The following is a 26349-nucleotide window of genomic DNA, read 5'->3' on the forward strand; positions in this document are numbered from 1 at the left end:
TTGGTTCCTTGAGCCTGTTCTGTCATTCTTTAAACTCAAGGCTGATCTTATTGTGCTCTTAAGTAACTCCATCTTCCTGTCTTTTCCTCTCCACCACCAACACCACCACCACCACACACATGCAGCTCCCCACATCCCCCACCCCCATCCCCATCCACATCCACAACTCCAACCACCACAGACTCTTGTCTATCAATATTCAAAGCTGGGTTAGATAGAATTAAGTCAAAGATCCTCCCTCCAGTCATTTCTGATGAAAAAATAAATCACAGACTAAACTCTTTGAGCAAAAACATCATCTCCACCTTACAAGTAAACCTCTTATCCTTAAACCGTATCCTCTAATTCTGGTCTCAACCCAAGAGGAAACATTCTCCTTATATCCACCCTATCAAGTCCCTCACAATCTCATATGTCTCAATGAGATCACCTTGCATTGCTGCAAAGTCTAAATGGTATGTGCCAATCTGTTGAAACTTTCATTCTAAGATCAGCTTTCATCCCTGGAATGAGGTGCGTAAACATTCTGTGAACTGTCTCTTAATGCAATTACACCCTTTTTTCAAATAAGGAGTTCAAACTTGTACACAGTGTTCCAGAAGTGATCTCACGAAGGCCCTGCACGGTTGCAGTAATACGGGGAACAAAGAAATGACAGAAGAGTTGAATTGGTACTTCAGATCTGTGTTCACTAGGGAAAACACAAGCAAACCCCAGAGGTAACAGTGGCTGAAGGACCTGAACTGAAGGGAATTTATATTTGCCAGGAATTGGTGTTGGAGAGACTGTTAGGTCTGAAGACTGATAGATCCCCGGGGCCTGATGGTTTACATCCCAGGGTACTGAAGGAGGTGGTTCGAGAAATTGTGGATGTGTTGGTGATTATTTTCCAAAGTTCGATAGATTCAGGATCAGTTCTTGCGGATTGGAGGGTGGCTAATGTTGTATCACTTTTTCAGAAAGGAGCGAGAGAGAAAGCAGAAAATTTATAGACCAGTTAGTCTGACCTCAGTGGTGGGAAAGATGCTGGAGTTTATTATAAAGGATGAAATTACAACACATCTGGATAGTAGTAACAGGATAGGTCAGAGTCAGCATGGATTTATGAAGGGGAAATCATGCTTGACTAATCTTCTGGAATATTTTGAGGATGTAACTGAAGATGGACAAGGGAGATCCAGTGGATGTAGTGTACCTGGACTTTCAGAAAGCCTTTGATAAAGTCTCACATGGGAGGTTAGTGAGCAAAATTAGGGCACGTGGTATTGGGGGTAAAATACTGACTTGGATTGAAAATTGGTTGGCTGACAGGAAACAAAGTAGTGATAAAAGGCTCCATTTTGGAATGGCAGGCGGTGACCAGTGGGGTACCGCAGGGATTAGTGCTGGGACCGCAGCCTTTTACAATATATATTAATGATATAGAAGATGGTATTAATAGTAACATTAGTAAATTTGCTGATGATACAAAGTTGGGTGGCAGGGTGAAATGTGAGCAGGATGTTAGAAGATTACAGGGTGACCTGGACAGGTTAGGTGAGTGGACAGATGCAGTTTAATGTGGATAAATGTATGGTTATCCACTTTGGTGGCAAGAACAGGAAGGCAGAGTACTACCTAAGTGGAGTCAGGTTAGGTAAAGGGGCAGTACAAAGAGATCTGGGTGTTCTTGTACACCAGTCAATGAAGGCAAGCATGCAGGTACAGCAGGTAGTGAAGAAAGCTAATAGCAAGCTGGCCTTCATAACAAGAGGGATTAAGTATAGAAGCAAAGAGGTTCTTCTGCAGCTGTAGAGGGCCCTGGTGCGAGCACACCTGGAATATTGTGCGCAGTTCTGGTCTCCAAATTTGAGGAAAGACATTCTGGCTATTGAGGGAGTGCAGTGTAGGTTCACGAGGTCAATTCCTGGAATGGCGAGACTATCTTATGTTGAAAGATTGGAGCGACTGGGCTTGTATACCCTTGTGTTTAGAAGACTGAGAGGGGATCTGATTGAGACGTATAAGGTTATTAAAAGATTGGAGACTCTGGAGGCAGGAAACATGTTTCCGCTGATGGGTGAGTCCCAAACCACAGGACACAGCTTAAAAATAAGGGGTAGGCCATTTAGGACAGAGATGAGGAGAAACCTCTTCACCCAGAGAGTGGTGGCTATGTGGAATGCTTTGCTCCAGAAGGCTCCGGAGGCCCAGTCTCTGGAGTCGTTTAAAAAAAAGAGTTGGATAGAGCTCTCAAGGATGGTGGAATCAAGGGTTATGGAGATAAGGCAGGAACAGGATACTGATCGAGGATGATCAGCCATGATCATATTGAATGGTGGTGCAGGCTTGAAGGGCAGAATGGCCTACTCCTGTACCTATTGTCTATTATTCCATTCTTCTTATAATAAATGCTAACATTACATTTACCTTGTTAATCATTTGCAGTATGTGCAGAGATGCACTTATAAACTTTCTTAATGCCGCTTTTAAGAAGATTCCTAGGAGGTACGCTGAAAAGTTTTGACTGACTTGTTTCTAGTAGCTTGAGTAAATATGTTTTCTCATCATCCTTCTTTTCACTTCCCACTCTTGAATTGCAAGTTCAGAACTATAAACTCACCACATGATAATGACAAACACAAATAGCCAGAAATACTGGCTGTTTCCATCTCAATATCAATCTGAGATCAATGCATAACAGAGTGTCAACCTTCAGTACAAGAAATTATCTGACAGGATACAGAAAAGGCTATGAGTCTCAACAACATCCAAGTGAGAGTTGCGGTCTTGGGCCTCAAGATGAACCTTTACGCAACTTATTTTTATACAGCTACAAAACTGGCTTCTCCTGAACAAAATGCAATTTATATTCTGCCAACAAAAAGTGGGACCAATTCTATTCAGTTCTTCCAATCCTAGCAACCTATCCTCAATCATCAGTAAAAAGATGAATGGTGTCACTGACTGTGCCATTAAACAACAGTTAACTCATTAATAATCTGATTAAAGCTGCTCAGACTGAGTTCCATCAGGACCACTCAGCTCCAGACCTTGCGACAGCAAACATGGTGAAAGTGTGGAATTCCAGTGGCAAGCCCTTGGTATAAAGATAGTATTTGAATAAGCACCTTAAGGCCCTAATAAAGCTTAAATTCAATGGGAATCAAGAGTAACACTTTCTAATGCTGGGAGGGTCAAACCTAATACAAAGAAAAACAGTCATTGCTAATATATGCCCATTGTTTTTGGCTCAAGCATCGGTGATATTCTCAGGTTCATGCCTTTGACCCACTCATCTTAACTGCTTCATCGATGACTTTTCCTTTATCATAATAAGATAATTGACAATGTTCACCCCAATTTGCATTCTTCAGATTAAGAAGCAGTCTATGCTACATGTAGCAAGACCTGGAAAATATTCAGATTTGAGCTGATAAATGCAATTAATATTCACATTACAGAGTACCAGGCAATTATCACCTTCAATAACAGAATTTAACCATTGTTTCTTAACATCAAATTATCATCATTAAATCCCCTGTTGGCAGAATCCTAGAGTCACCATTTACAAGAAGCAAATGGAGCAACCATTTACTAAGTACAGCTGATATAAGAGCTGAGTAGAGGCTGGAAATTCTATAATAAGTGATTCACTTCCTGGCTTACCAAAGCCTTTCCCACAGCTGCAAGGCAAAACTCAGAAGTGTACGAGAAATTTCCACTTACTTGGATAAGAGTAATTCCAACATTCAAGCAGCTCAACGTCATCCAATAAAAACAAGCCCAATAATAACAATCCACCCATCACCTTGAATACTTACTTGCTCCACGATGAACACACCATAGCTGTGGTGTGTCTTATTTACTGGATGTACTTTAGTAACTTACCAATGTTTCTCTGACAACACCTCCCATAACCTATACTACCTGAATAGGCAAGAATAGGCATGTGGAAATATCACTACCTTCAACTATCCATAGCATTCTGAATTGGAAATAATATCAGTGTTCCTTCATCGTTGATGAGCTAAAACTTTGGAGCGTCCTCTAGAATATCACTTTGGTTTTACCTTAACCACATGGTCTGCAGGAGTTCAGAAAGACAGCTCATTACTCCCTTCTCAAAGGCAGCCAGGAATGAGCAACAAATGTTAGTTATTTTTTGTCTACTGGCATTCACATGCACAGTCTTTTAGTATTCAAGAGAATTCAGACAAAGCAAATCCACTCCCGCTCCACACTCGTCTCAACTATCAAAGTCCAAGCATAATACTAACTAGCATGTTATAATGCATTGGTTCCCAATCCAAACAATTAAAGACCACACTGATTCAACATTTTATGAACAACTGTGGTTCTTCAGTCAGTGCAGAATTTGGGAGGGTGTAGGAAGGGTTGCATCACAGACACAGAAAGAACAATACTGGCCAAGGGACTCAGCTACAATCACAGGGACGCCAAAACAGCAGACTTCCTAGCAGCACTAGAATGCACACTCAGGAACAATGGACTGACAGAAGAGACACAACAAACAGTGAGACAAAGTATCGTACCGCTGATAACAAGAAAAAGACAAACACATAACCTCAACACCAAGGAGAGGGAAGCACTAAAATCACTAAGAAACGATAAGAACATAATCATACTACCAGCAGACAAAGGCAGAATGACGGTCATCCTGGACAAAGCAGAGTACATGCAAAAAGCACAACAACTACTTGCAGATACCAACACCTACCAAAAGAGGGAGTTTGACCCCACCCCACAGCTCACCAATAGAATAAACAACACACTGAGGAATCTACAAATAAACGGACAGATAACCAGGTCTGACCTACAAAGAATGAAACCTGAAAGCAACAACACCCCCAGATTCTATGGACTACCCAAAGTGCACAAACCAGACATCCCACTCAGACCCATAGTATCACTACCAGGGACACCATCACACAAACTGGCCAAAGAACTACAGCAGAAACTGAAACACCTGATCAGCGGATCCAGACAATCTATACAATCAACACAGGAAATCTTGGACATCATCAGAAATATACACATAGACAAGGAAGAAACTATGGTCTCATTCGATGTAACTGCACTGTTCACCTCCATCGACAAAACCCTAGCCAGAGAAACAATAGCCAACCTGCTGGACAGACATAACAGACAACAGGTCTTTGAACCTATCAACAAAGACGGCATACTTAAACTACTGGACCTGTGCCTCACAACACACTTCACATTCAACAACCAAATATACGAATAAATCAACGGAACACCCATGGGCTCACCGATCTCTGGAGTCATAGCAGAAGCAGTAACGCAAAGGTTAGAACAAACAGTCTTAACACAAATTCAACCCAAACTCTGGGTCAGATATGTTGATGACACCTTTGTAATCATTAAAAACACAGAAATAGAGAACACACACCAGATCATCAGCGCCACACTCACAGGAATCCGATTCACTAGAGAGGAAGAAAAGGACAACCAACTCACATTCCTAGACGTGATGGTACAGAGAACACCGAACGGAGAATTCACCACAAAGGTTTACAGGAAAGCCACACACTGACCAAGTCCTAAACTATGAAAGCAACCACCCCAACACACACAAACGAAGTTGCATCAGGACACTATTCAAAGGGGCCACAACACACTGCAGCACACTAGAACTGCAAAAAGAGGAAGAGGAACACCTATACAAGGTATTTGCCAAAGACGGATACCCTCGCAATTTCATCAACAGATGCATAAGGGAGAGACAATGGAACGAGGACATGCTGCAACCCAAAGGACTAGCCACACTACCATACATCAGGAGCATTTCTGAACTGACAGCCAGACTACTGCGACCACTAGGACTCATAACAGCACACAAACCAACAGCCACGCTCAGACAACAACTCACCAGAACGAAGGACCCGATACCCAACATGAGCAAAACTAATGTAGTGTACAAAATCCCATGCAAGGACTGCACAAAACACTACATCGGACAAACAGGAAGACAGTTAACGATCCGTATACATGAACACCAACTAGTCATGAAACGACACGACCAGTTATCCTTAGTAGCCACACACACAGACGACAAGCAACATGAATTCGACTGGGACAACACTACCATTAGAGGCCAAGCCAAACAGAGAACAGCCAGGGAATTCCTAGAGGCATGGCACTCATCCACAGACTCTATCAACAAACACATCGACCTGGACCCAACATACCGGCCACGACAGCGGACAGCTCCAACTGACAACCGGAAGTGGCAGAGATAGGCCACTATAAATGCTGGAGAAAACAGCACAGAAGCGCTTCACAGGAGGCTCTGTCCATTTTCTGTCCATTTTCCCCCCTCAATCTATACATTCTTCAATACGCTGACTTAATACTCACACGACTGAGCTCTCAACCCATTGTTATAAGTTCTAACTTTACAGTGGCAAGTTATGTACCTAAATTCAAATAAATCTAGCAAGTTATGTACTTGCATCAGAAAAAATACCATCGAAACTGCTAGTATAGTGAGAAAATCCAACAGATAACATCACATACTTTAGGGAATGACAAAAATCCAAATGCAGCTGATTTGCATGCAGCTCCAATCCTACACTGAATAGCAGACTCTCAATGCTATCAGTCAAAGCATGATTGGTCAAAACTACCCTTGTCAGTGTTGTCCCCATCTCTAAATCAAATACTCATGTCAGTGTGTAGCATATATATGAAAAAAAAGTCTGATCTCGCCAGTACAGCTAGTTTATTAATGCTGCTGCAAAAATAACTTTGCATCTCAATTTCATCAATATATTAAATATCATTACGAACAGCAGATAATGAGATTAAAACTGGACCCAATGTTCCTTCTGCTATTACTGCTTAATCACTAAATTGTCTGTACCAATAATTTAGTGTCATAGAATCATACAACAGAGAAACAGATCCTTCAGTTCAACTTGCCCATGCCAGCCAAGTTTCCTGAACTAAACTAGTTCCACTTGCTTCCGTTTGGCCCACTTCCCTCTAAACTTTTGCAAATGTCTTTTTAAAAGACATTTGCCAATTGGATACAAAATTGACTTGATGGTAGAAGACAGAAGGTGGTTGTGGAGGGTTGTTTTCGAACTGGAGGCCTGTGATTAGTTGTACTCCACAGGGATTGGTGCCAATCCCTGTACCTGCGTCAACCACTTCCTCTGGCAGTTCATTCTACATACGATTCACCCTCTGTATGAAAAAGTTGCCCCTCAGGTCCCTTTTAAAATTTTCTGCTCTCACCCACAAAATAGCATCTTTAGTTTTGAACTTCCTCACCCAGGAGAAAAGACCTTTGCTCTTCGCCTTATCTATACCCTTCACGATTTTATCAATCTCTATAAGGTCACCCCTCAACCTTCTCCGTTCCACTGAAAAAGGTCCCAGACTATCCAGCCCTTCCTTGCAACTCAAACCCTTCAGTCCAGGCAACATTCTGCGAAATCTTTTCTGAACCCTCTCCTATTTAGTAATATCCTTCTACAGCAGAGCGACCAGAACTGAACACAGTACTTTATAAGTGCCTTCACCAACACCCTGTACACCTCAAGATGATATCCCAACTCCTATACTAAATTGTCTGAGCATTGAAGGTAAGTGTGCAAAATACCTTCTTAACCACCCTCTCTACCTAAAACATAGCTTTCAAAAAACTATGTAAGTGGAACTGTAGGTCTGTCTGATCCATGGCCCTGCCATTAACTGGATAAGTCCTGCCCTTATTTGTTTTAGCAAAATGTAATACCTTGTATTTATCCAAATTAAACTTCATCTGCCACTCCTCAACTCACTGGTCCAACTGATCAAGGTCCCTTTGTAATCTTAGATAATCTTCTTCAGTGTCCACTATACCACTAATCTTGGCGTCATTTGCAAACTTACTAACCATACCTCATTCAAATTGTTCACATAAATGACAACAGTGGATCTGGCACCAATCCCTGCGGAGCACAACTAACCACAGGCCTCCAGTTCGAAAACAACCCTCCACAACCACCCTCTGTCTTCTACCATCAAGTCAATTTTGCATCCAATTGGCAAGCTCTTCATGAATCCCATGTGAACTACCTTTACTAATCAATCTACCAAGCAGAACCATGTCAAATGCTTTTCTAAAGTCCATGTAGACAATGTCTACCACTTTTCCCTTATCAATCTTTTTGGTTATGTCCTCAAAAAAAACTTGATCAAGATTGTGAGACATTAAAATTGATCAGATTTTTAGAAAATTATGTGAGTAGTCCTGACATGTTGAATCCAAGCTTATTGGACTAGGAAAATTCTGATCATGTGTTGTGTCAAAAGCAGATAATCTTTGTTTCCCTCGTTTAGATGTTAAGTGCAGTTTGAGCATATATCATTTTGAGATAAGAGCTGGAATACCAAATGAGTCAATGTGAAAAACAGAACAGTTGGTTACATTGTCATGGCTATAAACATATTGTCGTATTAAATAAATACCTAGCTATATATTGGTTTGGGACACAACTCAGCTTTTGTTGATTTATGTGGTTAACTATTGAAGTCATAATATGTCTGATATTTAAATGTCTTTTTTTCCATCCTTATCAAGTGTAATTAACATATTACCTTCCAATTTATTTAATGTAACCAGGAAAATATCCCTTTTCTTTTGCAACAGTTCACAAATTCTGTCAGGAGTATATACTGCACTTCGCAGTAAAGAATTCTAATGCGCTGCAACCTTTATTACCAATGAATGTTAAACAAGACTGCACAGTTTTTGTTTAAATTCATACCCAAAAATTAAATTAGGGCAGAATCAATTCAATTTTCTAGGATGCAAAATGATCAGACTCCCAGTTTAATATCTAATCCCAGATTCCTGTATGTGATAGAATGCAAGATATTGAGTTACAAGTAACAGGACAAGACACAACAATTCCATGGAATAGTCAAAACAGTATTTATATGTAATGGTGTTGACTTTAAAAAAATGATTAATTTTCTTAGGTTACAAACACAATAAGAAAATTATCATGTCAATATTTTTACTTGACAATGGTGACACTTTCAAACATGAGTCCAAAATATATGTTCCCTAAATATTTGGAAAGCCTTTGTACTTGCATGCGTATGAGAAACATCTTAAATTGATATAAAACCATCAAATAATTTATTTACTTTTATCTCGGTACAGATATTGAATAACAGAATTCAAAATGAATTGTAAAATATATTTTTGCCTTTTATCTGACTCAAACGTGACTTCAGTTTTAACATCACACTGTAACATTATTCTCCATAGCTCTATTTTAAGCAGGGCGTTTAGCTATCAGCAGTTGTGAGTGGTTTAAAAACAAATTTCATCAAATGCTGAGTACTCACCAGTTTTTCGGAGCGGAAAATCATCTTTTCCATCATATGATCCCAGCAGTGGGACTTTGTAGGTGGGAGGAGTTGTACTCTGGGGTGGGGAGCTCTGTTCCAGTGATGCATGGTGGGCTCCCCTGGTACAATCAAGGGAAAAGTATATTAAATGTACCATTGTAGATACAGCTGCATTAAAGTGTACATAAAAACACACAAATGGTTACTATATTTCAGTGAAGTTACCTCACAAAGAAATTTAATCCAATTAATTTCAATAGGACTAAACGTACAAGATAATTTCAGATGGGGAAGCTCATTTAATCCATTTTAGTTAATCCATGCAGAATTTTCCTAAATTCAGGACTGCATTCACATAGTTGCAAAATGATTCCAGGCTTTTGTCTTCACCACTGTAGCCAAAAGTATGTTCAATATGTTGACGAATCACTGATTGAAGAATGTCTTGGCATCAGTCTGAAATTTACCATTTACTAGTTTGAACCTGTTACCTTTTAGCCTAATATTTCATATATATTTTGCTACTGAGTACTCATTATACTTCTTAGTAAGCTCATCGCTTAGAAATTTGTTATCAAGAATATCTTTTGGTCTTCCTTATAATGCAAATACCTACATTTTATCTTTATATGGTGACTTTAACATGAAGCATCCAGGCCACTTCACAACAGCATTTTAAAACAAGTTTGAAATTGAGCCACGTAGACCAATATATAGGCTAATGGCTAAAAAACTTCAGGTAGATTCTTAGGTAGCATCTTAAAAAAATGAAAGGGGGAGGGAGGAAAACCCTGAGCTTACAGTTCTCGAGGACAGAGGTGTCGTGACAATATTATTGTAGTAGAAATAAAGAGGTCCTTGCTATTACTCCGAAGACACAATTACAAATTCCACCATGGCAGCTGATAACATTTCTATTTAATTAATTAATCAACCGAGAATTAAATGCTATTGTGAGTAATGGTGTACATTAAGTTGTCAGTCTGTCTTCAAAATCCCTCTGCTTTACTGGTGTTCTTTAAGGAAGCAAATACACTGTCCTTACTTGGTCTGCTCTATGTCTGACTCCAGACTGACAGCTATGTGACTGACTACTGAAATCGCTGAGCAAGGAACTCAATTGTAGCAAATCATAACAGAAAAGTCAAAAAGCAGCAATACTAAATAAGTCTCAGCATCACTTGAAATAACTGCATCATACTCTGCCCAGTCAACTCTCCTTACTAACATACAAGGCATGTGCCAAAATTGGAAGAGCTATCCCATATACTAGTCAAGCAACGGCCTAATAATACTCACCAAATTATGACTTACAGCCAATGTCTCAAACTACCCCATCACTATTCCTGTGTCCAACTGGTAGGATACTCATAGTGGTTTACAGTCAGGAAGGTGTTGCTGAGGGAGTCCTCAACACCAAGTCTGGACCCATAAAATCACGTGACATGGCATATGCTTCACTCTATCAATATCAGCAAACCATAGATTCAATCCTGGTTGAGTGAGAAATTTAAAAAGCCACACCAAGTGTATCAGATGTACCCAAAATTAAGGTTCAAAACTGGTAAGTTAGAATACAAGACTTTATGCACATTGGACAGAGAGTACCATATGAGAGACAGATGCAAGTGATCACTCAAGCAATGGATCAGCTCAGAGCTCTACAGTTCTGCCATATCCAATTGTGAATGATAGTGGACAATGAAATAACTAACTAGAGCAAGAGCTCCAGAATATCCTTATCCTCAATGATCCAGAACAGTGTCCAAGGCAAGGCCTAGGACTTCAAATTATCTTCAGTGCTGAATTGATGCTTTCTCTCAGCCTCTTCTCGGAAGTTCCTTGTTTCACAAATACCAACCTTCATCCAACCTGATTCACTCCATGATATAAAGAAATTGTTGAAAGCAGTGGACACAGCAAAAGATACGTTGCACAAGAACATTTCGGCAAAACGACTGAAAACTTGTGCTTCAGAGTCAATCAAATGACCAGAAATTTAATTGGGATTATCATATAAGTATTATGACAACTGGGACCAGGTCAGAGGCTGGAAATTCTGTGACATGAAAATCACTTTGTGGCATCTCAAAGCCTGTCCATTATTTCCAAAACACAAGTCAGGAGTGTAATGGAATACTCTCTATTTGTCTGGATGACTGCAGCTGCAACAAGCTCATAGCCACCCAGGGCATAACAGCCATCTTGATCTACATCCCATCCACCAACCCAAACATTCACTCTCTCTGCCGCTGGCTCATTATAGCATTTATATACACAATAATGTAGATGCAGTGTAGCACAGCAAATTGTGAAGTCTCCTTTGGCAGTACATTTCAAGCCAATGTCCTCTGCCATTTAGATGGACAAGGACAGAAAATTTGTGGAACTACCACCAAATTGCTCTCTAATACACACAACAGTCTGACAATTTCTCCATTGATGTTTAAACAGAAACCTGATGTTTCCTTCCCAACAGGACCATAGTGAACCTTTACTGGACTGACTGCACTAGTTCAGGAGGAAGCCACATTACCACTTTTTCGAGGCAATTACAGCTAGCTTTACCAATGACGTTTGGACCATAAGAACTAAATTAAAGAAAGGCAGCAGATGTAGTCACCAATGATGGGACAATGAAAACTAATGACTGATAACAGACTAGAATTTGAGGAAGGCAAGCATTTTGAAGGAATATGGTTTTGAAGATTTCAGAGATTGGGATGCCACAGAGGAAGTTTAAACTAAAGCTAACAAACTTAAAATTGAGTTTTTGTTAAACCAGGATCAAGGTCAGTGGTCACAGAGTGATGTGTGCAAGTAAGTAGCAGAGGTTTGAATGACCCCATGTTTATAGAACGCAGAATCGGAAAGCAGTCTACAAATGTCACATAGTCTAGTCTCAAGGTATCAATGACACAGATGAGGATTTAACAATAGATAAACCAAGGCAACACAAGTTAAATGATGTTCCAGAGCTGGGAATCTGCAATCTCTTCATTGGCATTAATGTGTGATCTAAAACTCATCTTGAGGTCAAATATGACACCTAGGTTAGCGTCAGATCTCTGAAAGAAGCTATATTTTTCCCATAAACTGCGGCAAGGTGGCACAGTGGTTAGCACTGCTGCCTCACAGCGCCAGAGACCCGGGTTCTACTCCCGCCTCAGGCGACTGACTGTGTGGAGTTTGCACATTCTTCCCGTGTCTGCGTGGGTTTCCTCCGGGTGCTCCAGTTTCCTCCCACAGTCAAAAATGTGCAGGTTAGGTGAATTGGCCATGCTAAATTGCCCGTGATGTTAGGCAAAGGGGTAAAGGTTGGGGAATGGATCTGGGTGGGTTGCGCTTCGGCGCGTCAGTGTGGACTTGTTGGGCCGAAGGGCCTGTTTCCACACTGTAAGTAATCTAATCTTAAAAAAAACACTTCTGAGCCTCAGAGCCTAGAATTGGACACAGTACTAAAAGTTCAGCATGAAATGTGTGGCCTAATTTCACTGCAACAAGTCACTGGACTCAAAACATTAACTCTACTTTCTTTTCACTGATGCTGCCAGATCTGCTGAGCTTTGCCAACAATTTCCTTTTTTGTTAAAAAGAACTGATCTGCTACTTCAAATTAAGCAGAACAGGACAACAGGACAAATTTATGTCTGAAATTCTTCGAAGAATGATAAGAACAGAATGGACCACTCAGTAGAACAGTGGAGGCAAAACTGTGGAATCATTCAACAGTTAGATAATAAGTATAGTCTCATTTAGGCATGTAAACTAAGATGGATTGAATAGCCTTTCCTGCCTGCATCGATCTTGTAGTCACATGTTAATCTATCACTTGTTATTTCAATTTTTAATGCCAGGTGGCAAAGTGTAATTTACAAAAATAGTACCAGACTATAGATACAATTTTCTTACTAAGACATTTGTTGAGCTATTCTGTCACCACATTATGTCCATAGTGCATGACAATTGAAAATAGATTGTCAGATTAAAGAAGGATTCTCTTTTTTCTCAAAATCTTTGTCAAAACATTTTTAAATTCAGAGTAAAAACTATGCAAAAGCATAAATCAAAGTTACACCATGCATAGCAGGTACAACCTACAATATGAATATACACATATAGTACCAGCTTTTGGGATGCTGAGGGAGGGAATGATTTAATCCACTGGTCACAGAATCCTTCGAAGCAGTTTTACTTAGCAGGAACTCCTGAAGTTTTAATTTGACCTCTGTACTAGCTATTGCACCTGAAGAGTAGAAGGAAAGCAAAATGCAAATTAAGATATTATAAAAATACATTTGGTGATTTTGCAGTAACAATCTATTGAAATGTTTTTAGCAGATTGAGAAGTGCCAGTTTATTAATGAATGATGACAAAAATTTAAATAAAGCATATTTTAACCCATCTAAGGTAGTTGTTCCTTCCTATAATAATTGAGACCTGCATTAATTAATATTAATGTTCACAAACTGTTCATGTAATTACCAAAACTGATTGTGGATTTTTGTCATTAAATACAGGACAATTAAGAACACTACGTTAAAAATTCATTATTCCATATCATAGGTTCTAAAAGTGTTAAAAATGTAAAATTTTAACAAAGAAACCTTTTTTTTTCCCAAAACAGTTCATTGTTATGAAGTTGTTGCAAAGAAAAAAATTAAATCATTATTTTCTCATGAAAATATTACTTAATTAATGCAGCAATGTATTTGCAATACTGTTCTTTTACAAGAACGTAGGGCTAATTAAATTTAGATATATGATTATTTAACCAAAAATAATTTATTCCACTGAATTGCATAATGAAGAAGTCATGCACTTACAAGGCCTATTTAGACTGGTGCTAGTACCTTATGAATTACACCCAGCATTGGTGTAATGATGCATTTTTGGACTACATATTTAGGAAACAGTCTTTACAGAACCAAAGTTTAGTTTCCTACTTTGCAATTTTAAACTAATGTCCAATAAATTTTTATTTTGCATTGACTGTTATTATGTTGAGACTACAATGCAGCCGACTAGTTATCAAAAACTCAGAGGTCGTTTTTCCCAGGACAAATTTATTGGCAGGTTTGCAACACCAGGATGTAATATGGAGCAAATGACAGCAAAAGACAAATTAGTATGAACTATCTCAGAGCAATGTTACGAACTCCACAAATTAAAAGGGATATTGTTCAATTTCCAAAATCAATGTACTTGTCTCCCTCCCACCAGCTGAAAATACCACATTAAGGAACTAAAGAAAGAAAGGAAAAATATTTTTTTTCTGGGTAAAGCAAAGTGCCATTGCAATATATATTTACTTTAAATTCATTAGATATTTGGGTGCATTTTGAGGTTTGTTTTCTGAGATAATACAGTATTTCCTTTTTGATGTGGTGCATTGTGAAATATTTTAGGGTTTGATTAGCTTCAAATCAGCTGCAATGCATTTCCCAGACCGCCACGTCAGTGTAAGTGAAATACCTGTCTCAGAAGTAAACTGTCTTGGCACATCAGCTAGGTCCTTTCAGAGATTTTCCACCCCATACTCTTAGAACTGCAAGAGCTCAAGTAGGGGGGCAGCTTTTGATTTAGCAAAAGCTCACATTCACATATAGCTTCCTTACTTTCCTTGCCTTTCTCTTTGTTTCGAAGCATAAGCAATTGTTGTTCCAGTCTCTGTTTTTCCAACTCTTCATGTCGTTGCTGTTCAAGTTTGCGTTGTTGTTCCAATTCTTGCTGACGCTTCACTGCTAGGATCTCCTGTTGTTGCTTGCACAAATGACATAGTGGGCCAGGTAAACAGGAAGCATATACTACTTTCTGAATTTAATGTATTATTGATTATTATTAATTAATCTATTATGTGTAAGTGTCAACAACCCAGGCAATTGCACTATCAATTATTTTAAAATTCATTCACATGGAATTGTATATCATTAGTTCAATTGCTGAAATATTGTGCTCAAAAACTCAGTTGCTGCCAAGAAATAGCTGTGCTGTGGAAGATGTAACATTGCAATCTTTGCTAACCAGATTAAACATTAAAATATTAAATTTGTACCTTTGGGCACAACCAACAATATAGACTCTCTGTTCTGTCACTGCTCACATTTTTTAGTACCTCTGCTTTTAAGGAATATGTTACATGGCTACCTTCAGGTGGAGACTTAAAAAAATCTACATTGAATTTACTATTGTCAGAAGAATTAATTTAGGAGTTTAAACTGGCAACAGTCTATACTCAAAAGTTTTCACTTGGATTTATGCCCAATTAAAATATTAGCCACTCAATTTGCCAAATTTTTAAGTGAAGAACAAACAAAATGCTTTTGTTTTATATTGCAGAATAAGCTTTCTAGTTAATAAATGGGGAGATCAAAGCATTGCTATCAAAGTACTGCATCTTGGATCTCTAACTTCTTAAACCTGCAAGAATGTACTTTTTAAAATCATACTGAGATTACCGAAGTTTGGAGTGGTACAGGGAATGGAATAGAAAATAAATAGGGTAAATTATAATAGTGGGATTAAAAAAAAATTGGCGACCATAAAATAAAATTCATCACTCCCAATGGAGTGGGAGGAAGGTGCTGCATGATTAAAATTGTTCTTTTGTAGCTTGTCTTACTATTCAAATTATTCAAATATAATTACATATTTAAGAATGCAATAATTATGTTCTTGCAGAATTAGCTTTTTCTGTTACTGTGAATTACATACTTAAATCTGTGAAGCAAACACAATTCAAGAAATTTTAGGATGTGATTTTCAACAGGACTTTATACTTAAAAGGTCCTGGGAAGTGTTGCTGAACAAAGAGACCTTGCTGTGCAAGTTCATAGTTCTTTCAAAGTGAAATTGCAGGTAGATAGGATAGTGAAAAAGGTGTTTAGTATGCTTTCCTTTATGGGTCAGAGCATTGAGGGTAAGAGGTGGGAGGTCATGTTGCAGTTGTACAGGACATTGGTTAGGCTACTTTTGAAATACTGCATGCAATTCTGGTCCCCCTGCTGCAGGAAGGATGTTGTAAAACTTGAAAAGGTTCAGAAAATATTTACAAGCATGTTGCCTGGGTTGGAGGATTTGAGTTCTAGGGAGAGGCTGAATAGGTTGGGGCTGTTTTCCCTGGAGTGTCGGGACAGAGAGGGGTGATCGTATAGAGGTTTATAATATCATGAGGGGCATGGATAGGGTAAATAGACAAAGTCTTTTCCCTGGGCTGGAGGAGTTCAGAACTAGAAGTTCAGAACTTAAAAGGAATGGAATGTATGGAGTGAGCTGCCAAAGGAAGTGGTGGAGGCTGGTGCAATTACAACACTTAAAAGGCATCTGGATGGGTACATGAATAGGAAGGGTTTAGAGGGATATAGGCCAAGTGCTGGCATTTTGGACTTAATTTCAGATATCTGGTCAGCATGTATGAGTTGCACCATAGGATCTGTTTACATGCTGCACATCTCTATGACTCTAACAACATTGAGAAAAAAATGGCAATTTGGTACAAATAGTGAGATGAAGACTAATGAAATAAATTATATCCAAGAATAAGCAAGATAAAAGAAAGTGTATTAATTAAATAAATAGTTTAGCAATAAGCATTAGTTTACAAGATTTTATACTAACTTTTGATCAGTCTGAATTCAAATCATTCACATTAGACTAGTCAGGAGTGATATGGGAATACATTACAGAGCTGCCCTGCCTGTGTTTTTACTTGTTAATCTGATAAATTACATCCAATAGTCATAGGTAATAGTGATTGTTATAGATAAAGCTGGAGTTAAACAGCGAGTGCTGTGTGATGTTAATTTCAGAATAGAGCACAAACTAAACTGAGATCATGGGGAGTACCTTTAGGTGTTCCTGAATCTGAACCTCATGCTGCCTTGTCAGGTGTTCATGCTGTTTCTGGAACTCAGCAAATAATAGTTGTTTCTGGATCTGTTGCTGCTGCTTCAGCATCAGCAGTTCATGTTGTAGCTGCTGCTCACGAAGAAGGGGGTCCACAGTTGGGATTGGGATTCTGGGGTCTGTCCGCAGGTCAACTGGAGTAGCAGTCTGCATAGTCACAGGCAGGGAAGATTTAACTTCAACAGCTGCATGAAAAACATAACATACTTTAGCAAACAAAGCACGTTTTTACCATAGAAAGCTTCATAGACAGCCTCTTTTTAAAAGATTCTGCATACAGCTAACTTGAATAATGATTTTAGAGTCAGATGTCAATTGTGACAATTTGTAAAAGAAAACAATCCAAGTATTGTTAGAGACTGAAGAAATCTACCTCATTGAATGGACTAGCCAAATGCTATGAATGCATTACGGATGCATGTGAATGAAATATCAGGCTTAGATTGCAGCATCTGCTGTGAGTTACAGTTATAGAGTCATAGAGATGTACAACACAGAAACAGACCCTTCAGTCCAACGCGTCCATGCCAACCCGATATCCTAAATTAATCTCATCCCACTTGCCCGTACTTGGCCCACTTCCCTCAAGTATCAAGGCAGTAAAAATACAATGATGAGAATGTAATCTCTAGAAATTGCATGCTGAGCACAAATCCTTCAATATATTATTAATCAATCTCCTGTGAGCACTCACATGTTTTGTTGGAGAAAATATGTTTTATTGGTAATGATTGAGAAAACACTACTTGTTATAGGTAAATTCTCTGAAGAAACAAAAATAGCATTTTTCATAATTAAGGCACATAGAGAAAGATTAAAACTGAACATTATTTCGCTCTGTCAGGTAAGCTAGAGCTTTTTCCACTGCTTTGGTGAAAAGCATTGAAATAAATTAACTTGTACACCAATCAGGAAATGTGTGCAGTTCTGTTCTCTAGGTTCCAAAAAGAACGTCAAAAGTGCAAAAACAAAAATTAGAATGATACCACAACATAAAGATTCCAGTGATCAGGGAGATGGTTAATGCATATAGGCAGGGGCAGTTTTTCCTGGAGAATCAGAGGCTGAGGGGTGACCTTATAGAGGTTTATAAAATCATGAGGGTCATGGATAAGATAAATAGACAAAGTCTTTTCCCTGGGGTGGGGGAGTCTAGACCGAGAGGGCATATGTTTAAGGTGATAGAAAAAACATTTAAAAGGGACCTAAGCAGCAACTTCTTCATGCAAGTTGGACTGAAGGGTCTGTTTCTGTGCTGTACATCTTTAAGACTCTGTGTACAGGTTCCTTCCCTTGGAAAGACAACAGTGTCACTGCTTGATGCAACTCTAGAAAATTATGGAGAGATTCAACAGGGATAGACAGAGAAGATGAATCTCCTTGTGTTTTGATCCATAATTAGTGTGAGTAAATATAAAATTGTCACTAATAACTCAGAATTCAGTACAAATCACTGCTCAGACTAGTGAAAATATGGAACTCTCTGTCACATGGAGTAGTTGAGACAAACAGCTTAGATGCATTCAAGTAGAAGCGCGTTAAGCACAGGAAAGAGAACAGAATGGAAGGAAATAATAGGGCGAGATGGAAGTAAGATGGGAAATAGCTCAGACTATTAATGACAACAAAAATATAATAGACCAAAAAGAATGTTTCTATGTTCTAAGTCAGCAAACAGTGAAAGAGCATCCAATGGAGGGCGCTGCTGAGAAGAGACTGAGGAGGATTCGAGGAGGAGTTGACTCCGTCACCAGCAACAGCCCAAGAGCCAATAAGAGGCAAGCAATAGCGGGGCAGCCATTTTTGGAATTGCCATCTTGAGAAGGGCTGCTTTAAGATTGATATCCTGCTGGAGGTTTAAGTATAGGCTTTGGTGAATACTGGGCTTCAGGGGGGAGGCTATCAGCTGTGTAGTAAGGCAGTCGGAAGAGGAGTGAACTGCTGAAGGCACGAGGGCAAAGGAGAAGTAGAAGGGGGCATAGCTTTAAATTAAGGGGGGGTAGATATAGGACTGATGTTAGGGGTAGGTTCTTCACTCAGCGAGTCGTAAGTTCATGGAATGCCCTGCCAGTAGCAGTAGTGGACTCTCCCTCTTTATGGGTATTTAAGCGGGCATTGGATAGGTATATGGAGGATAGTGGGTTAGTGTAGGTTAGGTGGGCTCTGATCGGCGCAACATCGAGGGCCGAAGGGCCTGTACTGCGCTGTATTCTTCTATGTTCTATGAAACTGAACAGTGATGTCACAGCCAGCAGGTAAGTGACTGGTAAATAGTTCTTTTCTCTTTGCTTTGCTGCTGTTAAGTTAAATTAAGGGTTAAGTCATGGCAGGAGACTCCGACTTGGGTCATCTCCTTCCGTGCGATGTGGGAATTTAAGGTCCCTTCCAATGTCCCCGACTCCTTCACATGCAGGAAGTGTGTTGAGCTGCAGCTCCTACCTGACCGCTTGACAGCTCTGGAGCTATGGGTGGATTAACTTTGGAGCATCCACGAGGCTTAGGGAATCATGGGTAGCACATTCATTAAATTGGTCACAGCATAGATAAAAACTGAGATAGAGAATGGGTGATGACCAGAGTGAGGAAGAGTCGGAAGATTGTGCAGGAGTCCCCTGTGGTCAGCTCCTCCAAAATAGATATACAGTTTAGAATACTGTCGGGGGAGATGGTTCACCAGGGGAAGGTGGCAGCAGCTAGGTTAATGGCACCATGGCTGGCTCTTTAGCACAGAACCACAGGAAAACGAGTGGCAGAGCTATAGGGATGGGGGATTCAATTGTAAAGGAAATAAATAGATGTTTTTGTAGTCGCAAACGAGAGTCGAGGGTGGTATGTTGCCTCCCTGGTGCAAGGGTCAAGGAAGTCTCAAGAGTGGGCAGGAGGACATTCGGGAGGGGGAGGGTGAACAGCTAGATGTCATGGTGCATTTAGGCACCAACGATATAGGTTAAAAAAAAATAGGATGAGGCCCTACAAGCTTCATTTAAGGAGTTAGGAATTAAACTGAAATGTAGGATTTCAAAGGTAGTAATCGCAGAATTGTTACCAGTGCCATGTCCTAGTCAGAGTTGGAACAGCAGGATAGCTAAGATGAATACATGGCTTGAGGGATGGTGCAAGAGGGAGGGATTCAAATTCCTTGGACATTGGAAGTTCTGGGGGAGTTAGGACCAGTACAAATCAGATGGTTTGCACCTGAGCAGGAATGGAACCGATGTCCTGGGGAAGAGAGCTTGCTACTGCTAATGAGGAGCATTTAAACCAATATGGCAGGGGGATGGGAACCAATACAGGAGGTTGGGATGAAGTAAAGTGAGGGTAGAAACAAAAGGCACTCAGGGGAAAAGTGAAAGTGGAAGGCAGAGAAACCAAAGACAAAAATCAAAAAAGGTAACAAAACATGATAATGCTAAAAGGACAATAAATGTGTAAAAGAAAAACCCTGAAGACTCAGTGTCTCAATGCGAGGAAGATTTGTAATGAGGTGAATGAGGTAACTGCACAGACAGTTATTAATGAATATGATGTAATTACAATCACGGAGATCTGACTCCAGGGTGACCAAGGATGGGAACTCAATATCCGGGGGTATTCAGTTTTTAAAAGAAAGGTAGACTGAAAGGAAAGGGAGTTGGGGTAGTGTTGCTTGTTAAGGAGGAGATTAATACAATAGTAAGGAAGGACATTAACCTGGACAATGTGGAATCTGTATGGGTGAATCTGCGGAACATCAACAGAAAGAAAACGTTAGTGGAAGTTGTGTAAGACCGCCAAACATTAGTTGTGAGATTGGGGGATGCATGCATGCAGTAAGGGTATAGCAGTTACTATGGGTGACTTCAATCTGCATATTGATTGGACTAACCAAACTGGTAGCACTACGATGGAGGAAGATTTCCTGCCATGTATGAGGGATGGTTTCCTTGACCAGTAAGTCAAGGAACCAACTATAGAGCAGACTATCTTAGACTGGACACTGTGTAATGACAGAAGATAAATTAGCAACCTTGTGGTGTGAGATTCTTTGGGAAGTGTGACCGTAATGTGGTAGAATTCTTCATTAAGACGAACAGTGACAGAGCTAAGTCTGAGACCATGGTCCTGAACTTAAAGAAAGCAAACTTTGATGGTATGAGATATACACTGGCTATGATAAGCTAGCCAAGACACTTAAAGGGTTGGCAGTGGATAGGCAACGCAGACAGAGTAAATCAGGAGGTGGCCCAACCATGACTAACAAGGGAAATCAGGGATAGCGTTAAAGCCAAAGAGCCATGGCATATAACTTGGCAAGAAAAAGCAGCAAACTTGAGGACTGGGAGAAATTTAGAATTCGGCAGAGGAGGACAAAGGATTTAATTTGAAAGGGAAAAATAGAATGAGAGAGGAAGCTTGCAGAAAACATAAAAACTGGCTGCATAAGCCTCTACAGGTAAATGGAGAAGAAACAAAAACTGGTGAAAAAAACTCTAAGGTCCCTTACAGTTGGAATCAGGTGAATTATTAATGAACAATTAAAAGATAGCAGACCAGTTGAACAAATACTTTGGACCTTTCTTCACTAAGGAGGGCACAAACAGCCTTCCAGAAATGATAGGGTCAGAGGGTCAAGCACGAAGGAGGTACTGAAGGACATCCTTATTAGTCAGAAAATGTTATTGGGAAAATTGATGGGATTAAAACTCAATAAGTCTCCAAGGCCTGATGTTCTGTATCCCAGAGTACGTAAGGAAGTGGCCCTAGAAGTAGTGGATGCACTGGGGATCACTTTCCTTCATTCTATAGACTCTGGAAAAGTTCCAATGGACTGGAGGGTAGCTAATGTAACTACACTTTTTGAAAAAAAAATGATGAAAAGAGAAAACGGGTAATTATAGGCCGATTAGCCTGACATCACTGGTTGAGAAAATACTCGAGTCAATTATTAAGGATATAATAACTAACTGTTTGGAAAGTGGTGACAGGATTGGTCCAAGTCAGCAAGGATTCACTACTGGGAAAGCATGCTTGACAAATTTTCTGGAATTTTTTTGAGGATATGACCAGTAGAGTGGAGAAGAGTGAACCAGTTGATGTTGTATATCTGGACTTTCTACGGCTTTTGACAAATTCCACACATGACTAGTAAGCAAAATTAAAGCTCATGGTACCAGGGGTAATGTATTGAAGTGGATAGAGAACTGGTTAGCAGACAGGAAGCAGAGAGTTGGAATAAAGGGGTCGTTTTTAGAGTGACAGGCAGTGGCGAGTGGGGTACCACAGGATTCTGGCTGGGTCCCCAGCTGTTCACAATACACGTTAACAATTTGGAGGAAGGAAATGAGTTCAATATTTCTAAATTTGCAGATGACAGTAAGCTGAGTGGCAGAGTATGCTGTGAGGACGATGTGAAGCAGCTGCAGGGTGACCTGGACAGGCTAGCTGAATGGGTAAATACTTGGCAAATGCAATATAATGTGGATAAATATGAGGTTATCCACTATGACAGCAAAACCAGGAAGGCAGATTATCTGAATGCTGGCAGTTTAGGAAAAGGTGAGGTGCAATGAGACCTGGGTGTCATGGTGGAACAATTGCTGAAGGATAGCATGCAGGTGGTGAGGAAAGCTAATGGCACACTGGCTTTCATAGCAAGAGGATTTGATTACAGGAGTAGGGATGTCTTGCTCCAGCATAGAGGGCCTTGGTGAGGCCACACCTTGAGCACTGTGTGCAGTTTTGGTCTCCTAGTCTGAGGAAGTACATTATTATCATTGAGGCAGTCCAGCAAAAGCTCACCAGATGATTCCTGGGATGGTAGGACTGACAGATGAAGAAAGACTGGAGGAACTTCAGTTCTTCTATACTTCTAGTATACCAGAATATGGAATGTTCCAAAGAAGATTGAACTGTACTGCTGCATTCAAAGTTTTCCTCAATTTCTTCCATTTTCTGAAGTAAGGAATCTCTAACTGACCCAAGTTGCTTTTTCAGGTGTGAATCTGAACAGTGAGTACCAAAAAACTACTTGATGGAAAGACAAGGAAGAGCATTAGTGTTGACCTGAATGGTGTGCTCACCTGACAACTCTTTAATCTCACTTGTAATGTTAGTGATCATGAACAAGGAACCCGGCCAATTTTCTCCTTGCCAATTAGAAGTTCACAGAGAAACTAAAGCACTTTCACTATCACCCTAGCTGAATCAACTCAGTACAGATAAAGAATCCAGCCCATATTACACCTTGCCTTTACGGTTGAACTACACCCTGGGTACTTGCGAGGTGACATCTCACCTTCCTCTTTCAACATCTTACTATTCTGAATATGATATAAACAAATACTAAACATTTTTTGCATTTTATTAAGCGTATTAAAGTGACAGTGCTAACGTAGTCATGTGCAGATGGAAAAGAATGTATGACAGAGGTAACTTTTCAACTTCCAGTGGGGAACCTTACCCATGAGCAGCACCTATGAAAAATTCAGGTATATGTGTTAATTTTCAAAACACAGATTTGGAAAATTTGAGCAATGTGCACAGAGATCCAATAAATGTTGTCAGTATTTAAAGTTTGCACCAGGAGCAGAACAAGCTAATGCATAACCTGCAGCAGTGTTGGTAAGCTTTTTCCAGTTGTTTTCAAACATAATCCATCAGGCATGAAAGAAAAACCTGATTACCACACTGGGTTATGTTAGTAGGCAATTTCTCCATCAGAACAAAAACGGTTTACTGGGCATCTTTTCATCATACGAGAGCCTTCAGCATTTTTAAAAGTTAAAAAAAATGGAAAAGTACAAAGTATCAGAGTCAAATAAGACCTACCATACCCCATGGGCAAGTTCCAAAGTATTCACTCAACAGTGAATATATACAGCAAATGTCTGATGCAAAATATTTCTACTTAAGTTTTACATTTAGGAGGCTAAGAGTTTATACTTGGTCTTGCCTATTGTGCACAGTAATCCACCTGCAGCACAGAATATGTCGTTTCTGTTTATAATTCCTTCTCTGCTATTAACTATTTGACCTGTTAGTTTCCTGGTCAAGAAGCAGTAGAGGTTTTTTTGGGGGTGAAAAGTAAACCTGAATGCTTCTGGAGGTGGTGATTCAAATACTTTACAGGCAGCACAACAATCCAGATCAGGTCTGACCAAGTGGATTGAATTTGGTGAGGTGGTGACTAGGTGTGTAGTTGTCGGCAATGATTTTGATGTAGTCTACTTGGATTTCAGCAAGGCTTTTGTTAAGGTTCTGCATTAGACTGATAGAAAAGATAAGAGTCCAAAGCATCCAATGAAACTTTGGCAAAGTGGATCAACAATTGCCTGAGTGAAGGAAGCAGAGGGTGTTGGTTAAGAAGTTTTTTTTAAACTGGAAGGCTGAGTCCAGCGGATTCCTGCAGCAGTCAGTGTTGGGGCCCCTGCTGTTTGTGATTGATATAAATGATTTAGACAAACATAGGAGCTGTGATCAGAAGGTTTGTAGATGATCCAAATATTGTTGGGGTGATTAACAATGATGAGGGTGGTCTTAGATTAGAGGAGGCTACAGACAAGCTGATCAGTGGCAAATGGAATTCAATCCAGATAAATTTGAGGTGATGCCCTTGGGCAAGGCAAACGAGGCAAGAGCACGCACAATGAACGGGAATAGCCTGGTTAGCACCAAGGATCAAAAGGATCTTGATGTGATCCCTTCTGGCCCAGGGGTCTTACCTATTTTCACACATTCCAGAATTGCTAACACCTCCTCCATGTGAACCTCAACCCTGACTCCTCTCAGGGCCTGCACCTCGAGATTCACCTCGACACAACACTGTCTTTTATTCATTTAGCGCTTCCCCTATCTCTTCTGCCTCCATGCACAACCTCCCACTACTATCCTTGATTGGCCTTAATCTTTCTCTCGTCATTCTTTTTTCCTGATATATCTATAGAAAGCTTTAGGGCTTTCCTTGATCTATCTGCCAATGACTTTTCACATTTCTCCTGGCTCTCCTAAGCTCTCTCTTTAGGTCTTTCCTGGCTAACCTATAACACTCAAGTGTCCTAACTGAGTCTTCACATCTCACCCTAACATGAGCCTTCTTCCTCTTGACAAGAGATTCAACTTCTTTCATAAACCATGGCTCCCTCACTCGACCACTTCCTCCCTGCCTGACAGGTACATACTTATCAAGGACACACAGTAGTCCTTGAATAAGCTCCACATTTCAATTGTGCTCATCCCCTGCAGTTTCTCTTTCCATCCTATGCATCCTAAATGTTGCTTAATTGCATCATAGAGTCATAGAGATGTACAGCATGGAAACAGACCCTTCGGTCCAACCCGTCCATGCCGACCATATATCCCAACTCAATCTAGCCCCACCTGCCAGCACCTGGCCCATATCCCTGCAAACCCTTCCTATTCATATATCCATCCAAATGCCTCATAAATTATGCAATTGTACCAGCCTCCACCACTTCCTCTAGCAGCTCATTCCATACACGTACCACCCTCTGTGTGATAAAGTTGCCCCTTAGGTCTCTTTTATATCTTTCCCCTCTCACCCTAAACCTTTCCCTTTAGTTCTGGACTCCCCGAACCCAAGGAAAAGACCTTGTCTATTTACCCTATCCATGCCCCTCATAATTTTGTAAACCTCTATAAGATCACCCCTCAGCCTCTGACGTTTCAGGGAAAACAGCCCCAGTCTGTTCAGGCTCTCCCAACAGCTCAAATCCTCCAACCCTGGCAACATCCTTGTAAATCTTTTCTGAACTCTTTCAAGTTTCACAATCTTTCCAATAGGAAGGAGACCAGGTTGCACAGGATGTTTGTCAAGATGTTGCCTGGGCTGCAGAGAGATTGGTAACCGGGGTTGTTTGCCTTAGATCAGAGGAGATTGAAAGGGGATATAATCAAGATGCATAAAATTCTGAAGGGGATAGACAGGAGGAAACTTCTTTCCTTGGTGGAGGAATCAATAACCCGGGAGCATAGATTTACGGGAAAGGCCTAAAGGTTTACAGGACTAGTGAGTGAAAAACCTTTTCACCAAGAAGGGTTATATGAACCTGTCACTTGATTCTTGTAATAGTGGA

At 40.1% G+C, this 26349-nt stretch overlaps 1 protein-coding gene across 11 annotated transcripts in view; it reads right to left on the reverse strand.

Annotated features, from left to right (window-relative positions):
• hdac5 (histone deacetylase 5) overlaps positions 1 to 26349 on the reverse strand; it is a 361492-nt gene that overhangs the window by 124996 nt on the left and 210147 nt on the right. For 10 of the 11 annotated variants that reach the window (XM_072561648.1, XM_072561646.1, XM_072561640.1 and 7 more), the window contains 4 exons: positions 17219 to 17463; positions 14992 to 15136; positions 13498 to 13618; positions 9370 to 9491 (listed from right to left, as the gene is read on the reverse strand). In XM_072561648.1, the coding sequence (XP_072417749.1) occupies positions 9370 to 9491; positions 13498 to 13618; positions 14992 to 15136; positions 17219 to 17431 (601 nt within the window). In that variant the 5' untranslated portion in view covers positions 17432 to 17463. The remainder of the gene's footprint in view (positions 1 to 9369; positions 9492 to 13497; positions 13619 to 14991; positions 15137 to 17218; positions 17464 to 26349) is intronic. The other variant, XM_072561639.1, reaches the window with a different exon arrangement.

Source organism: Chiloscyllium punctatum, chromosome 42, assembly GCF_047496795.1.
Source record: "Chiloscyllium punctatum isolate Juve2018m chromosome 42, sChiPun1.3, whole genome shotgun sequence".
NCBI lineage: Eukaryota > Metazoa > Chordata > Chondrichthyes > Orectolobiformes > Hemiscylliidae > Chiloscyllium > Chiloscyllium punctatum.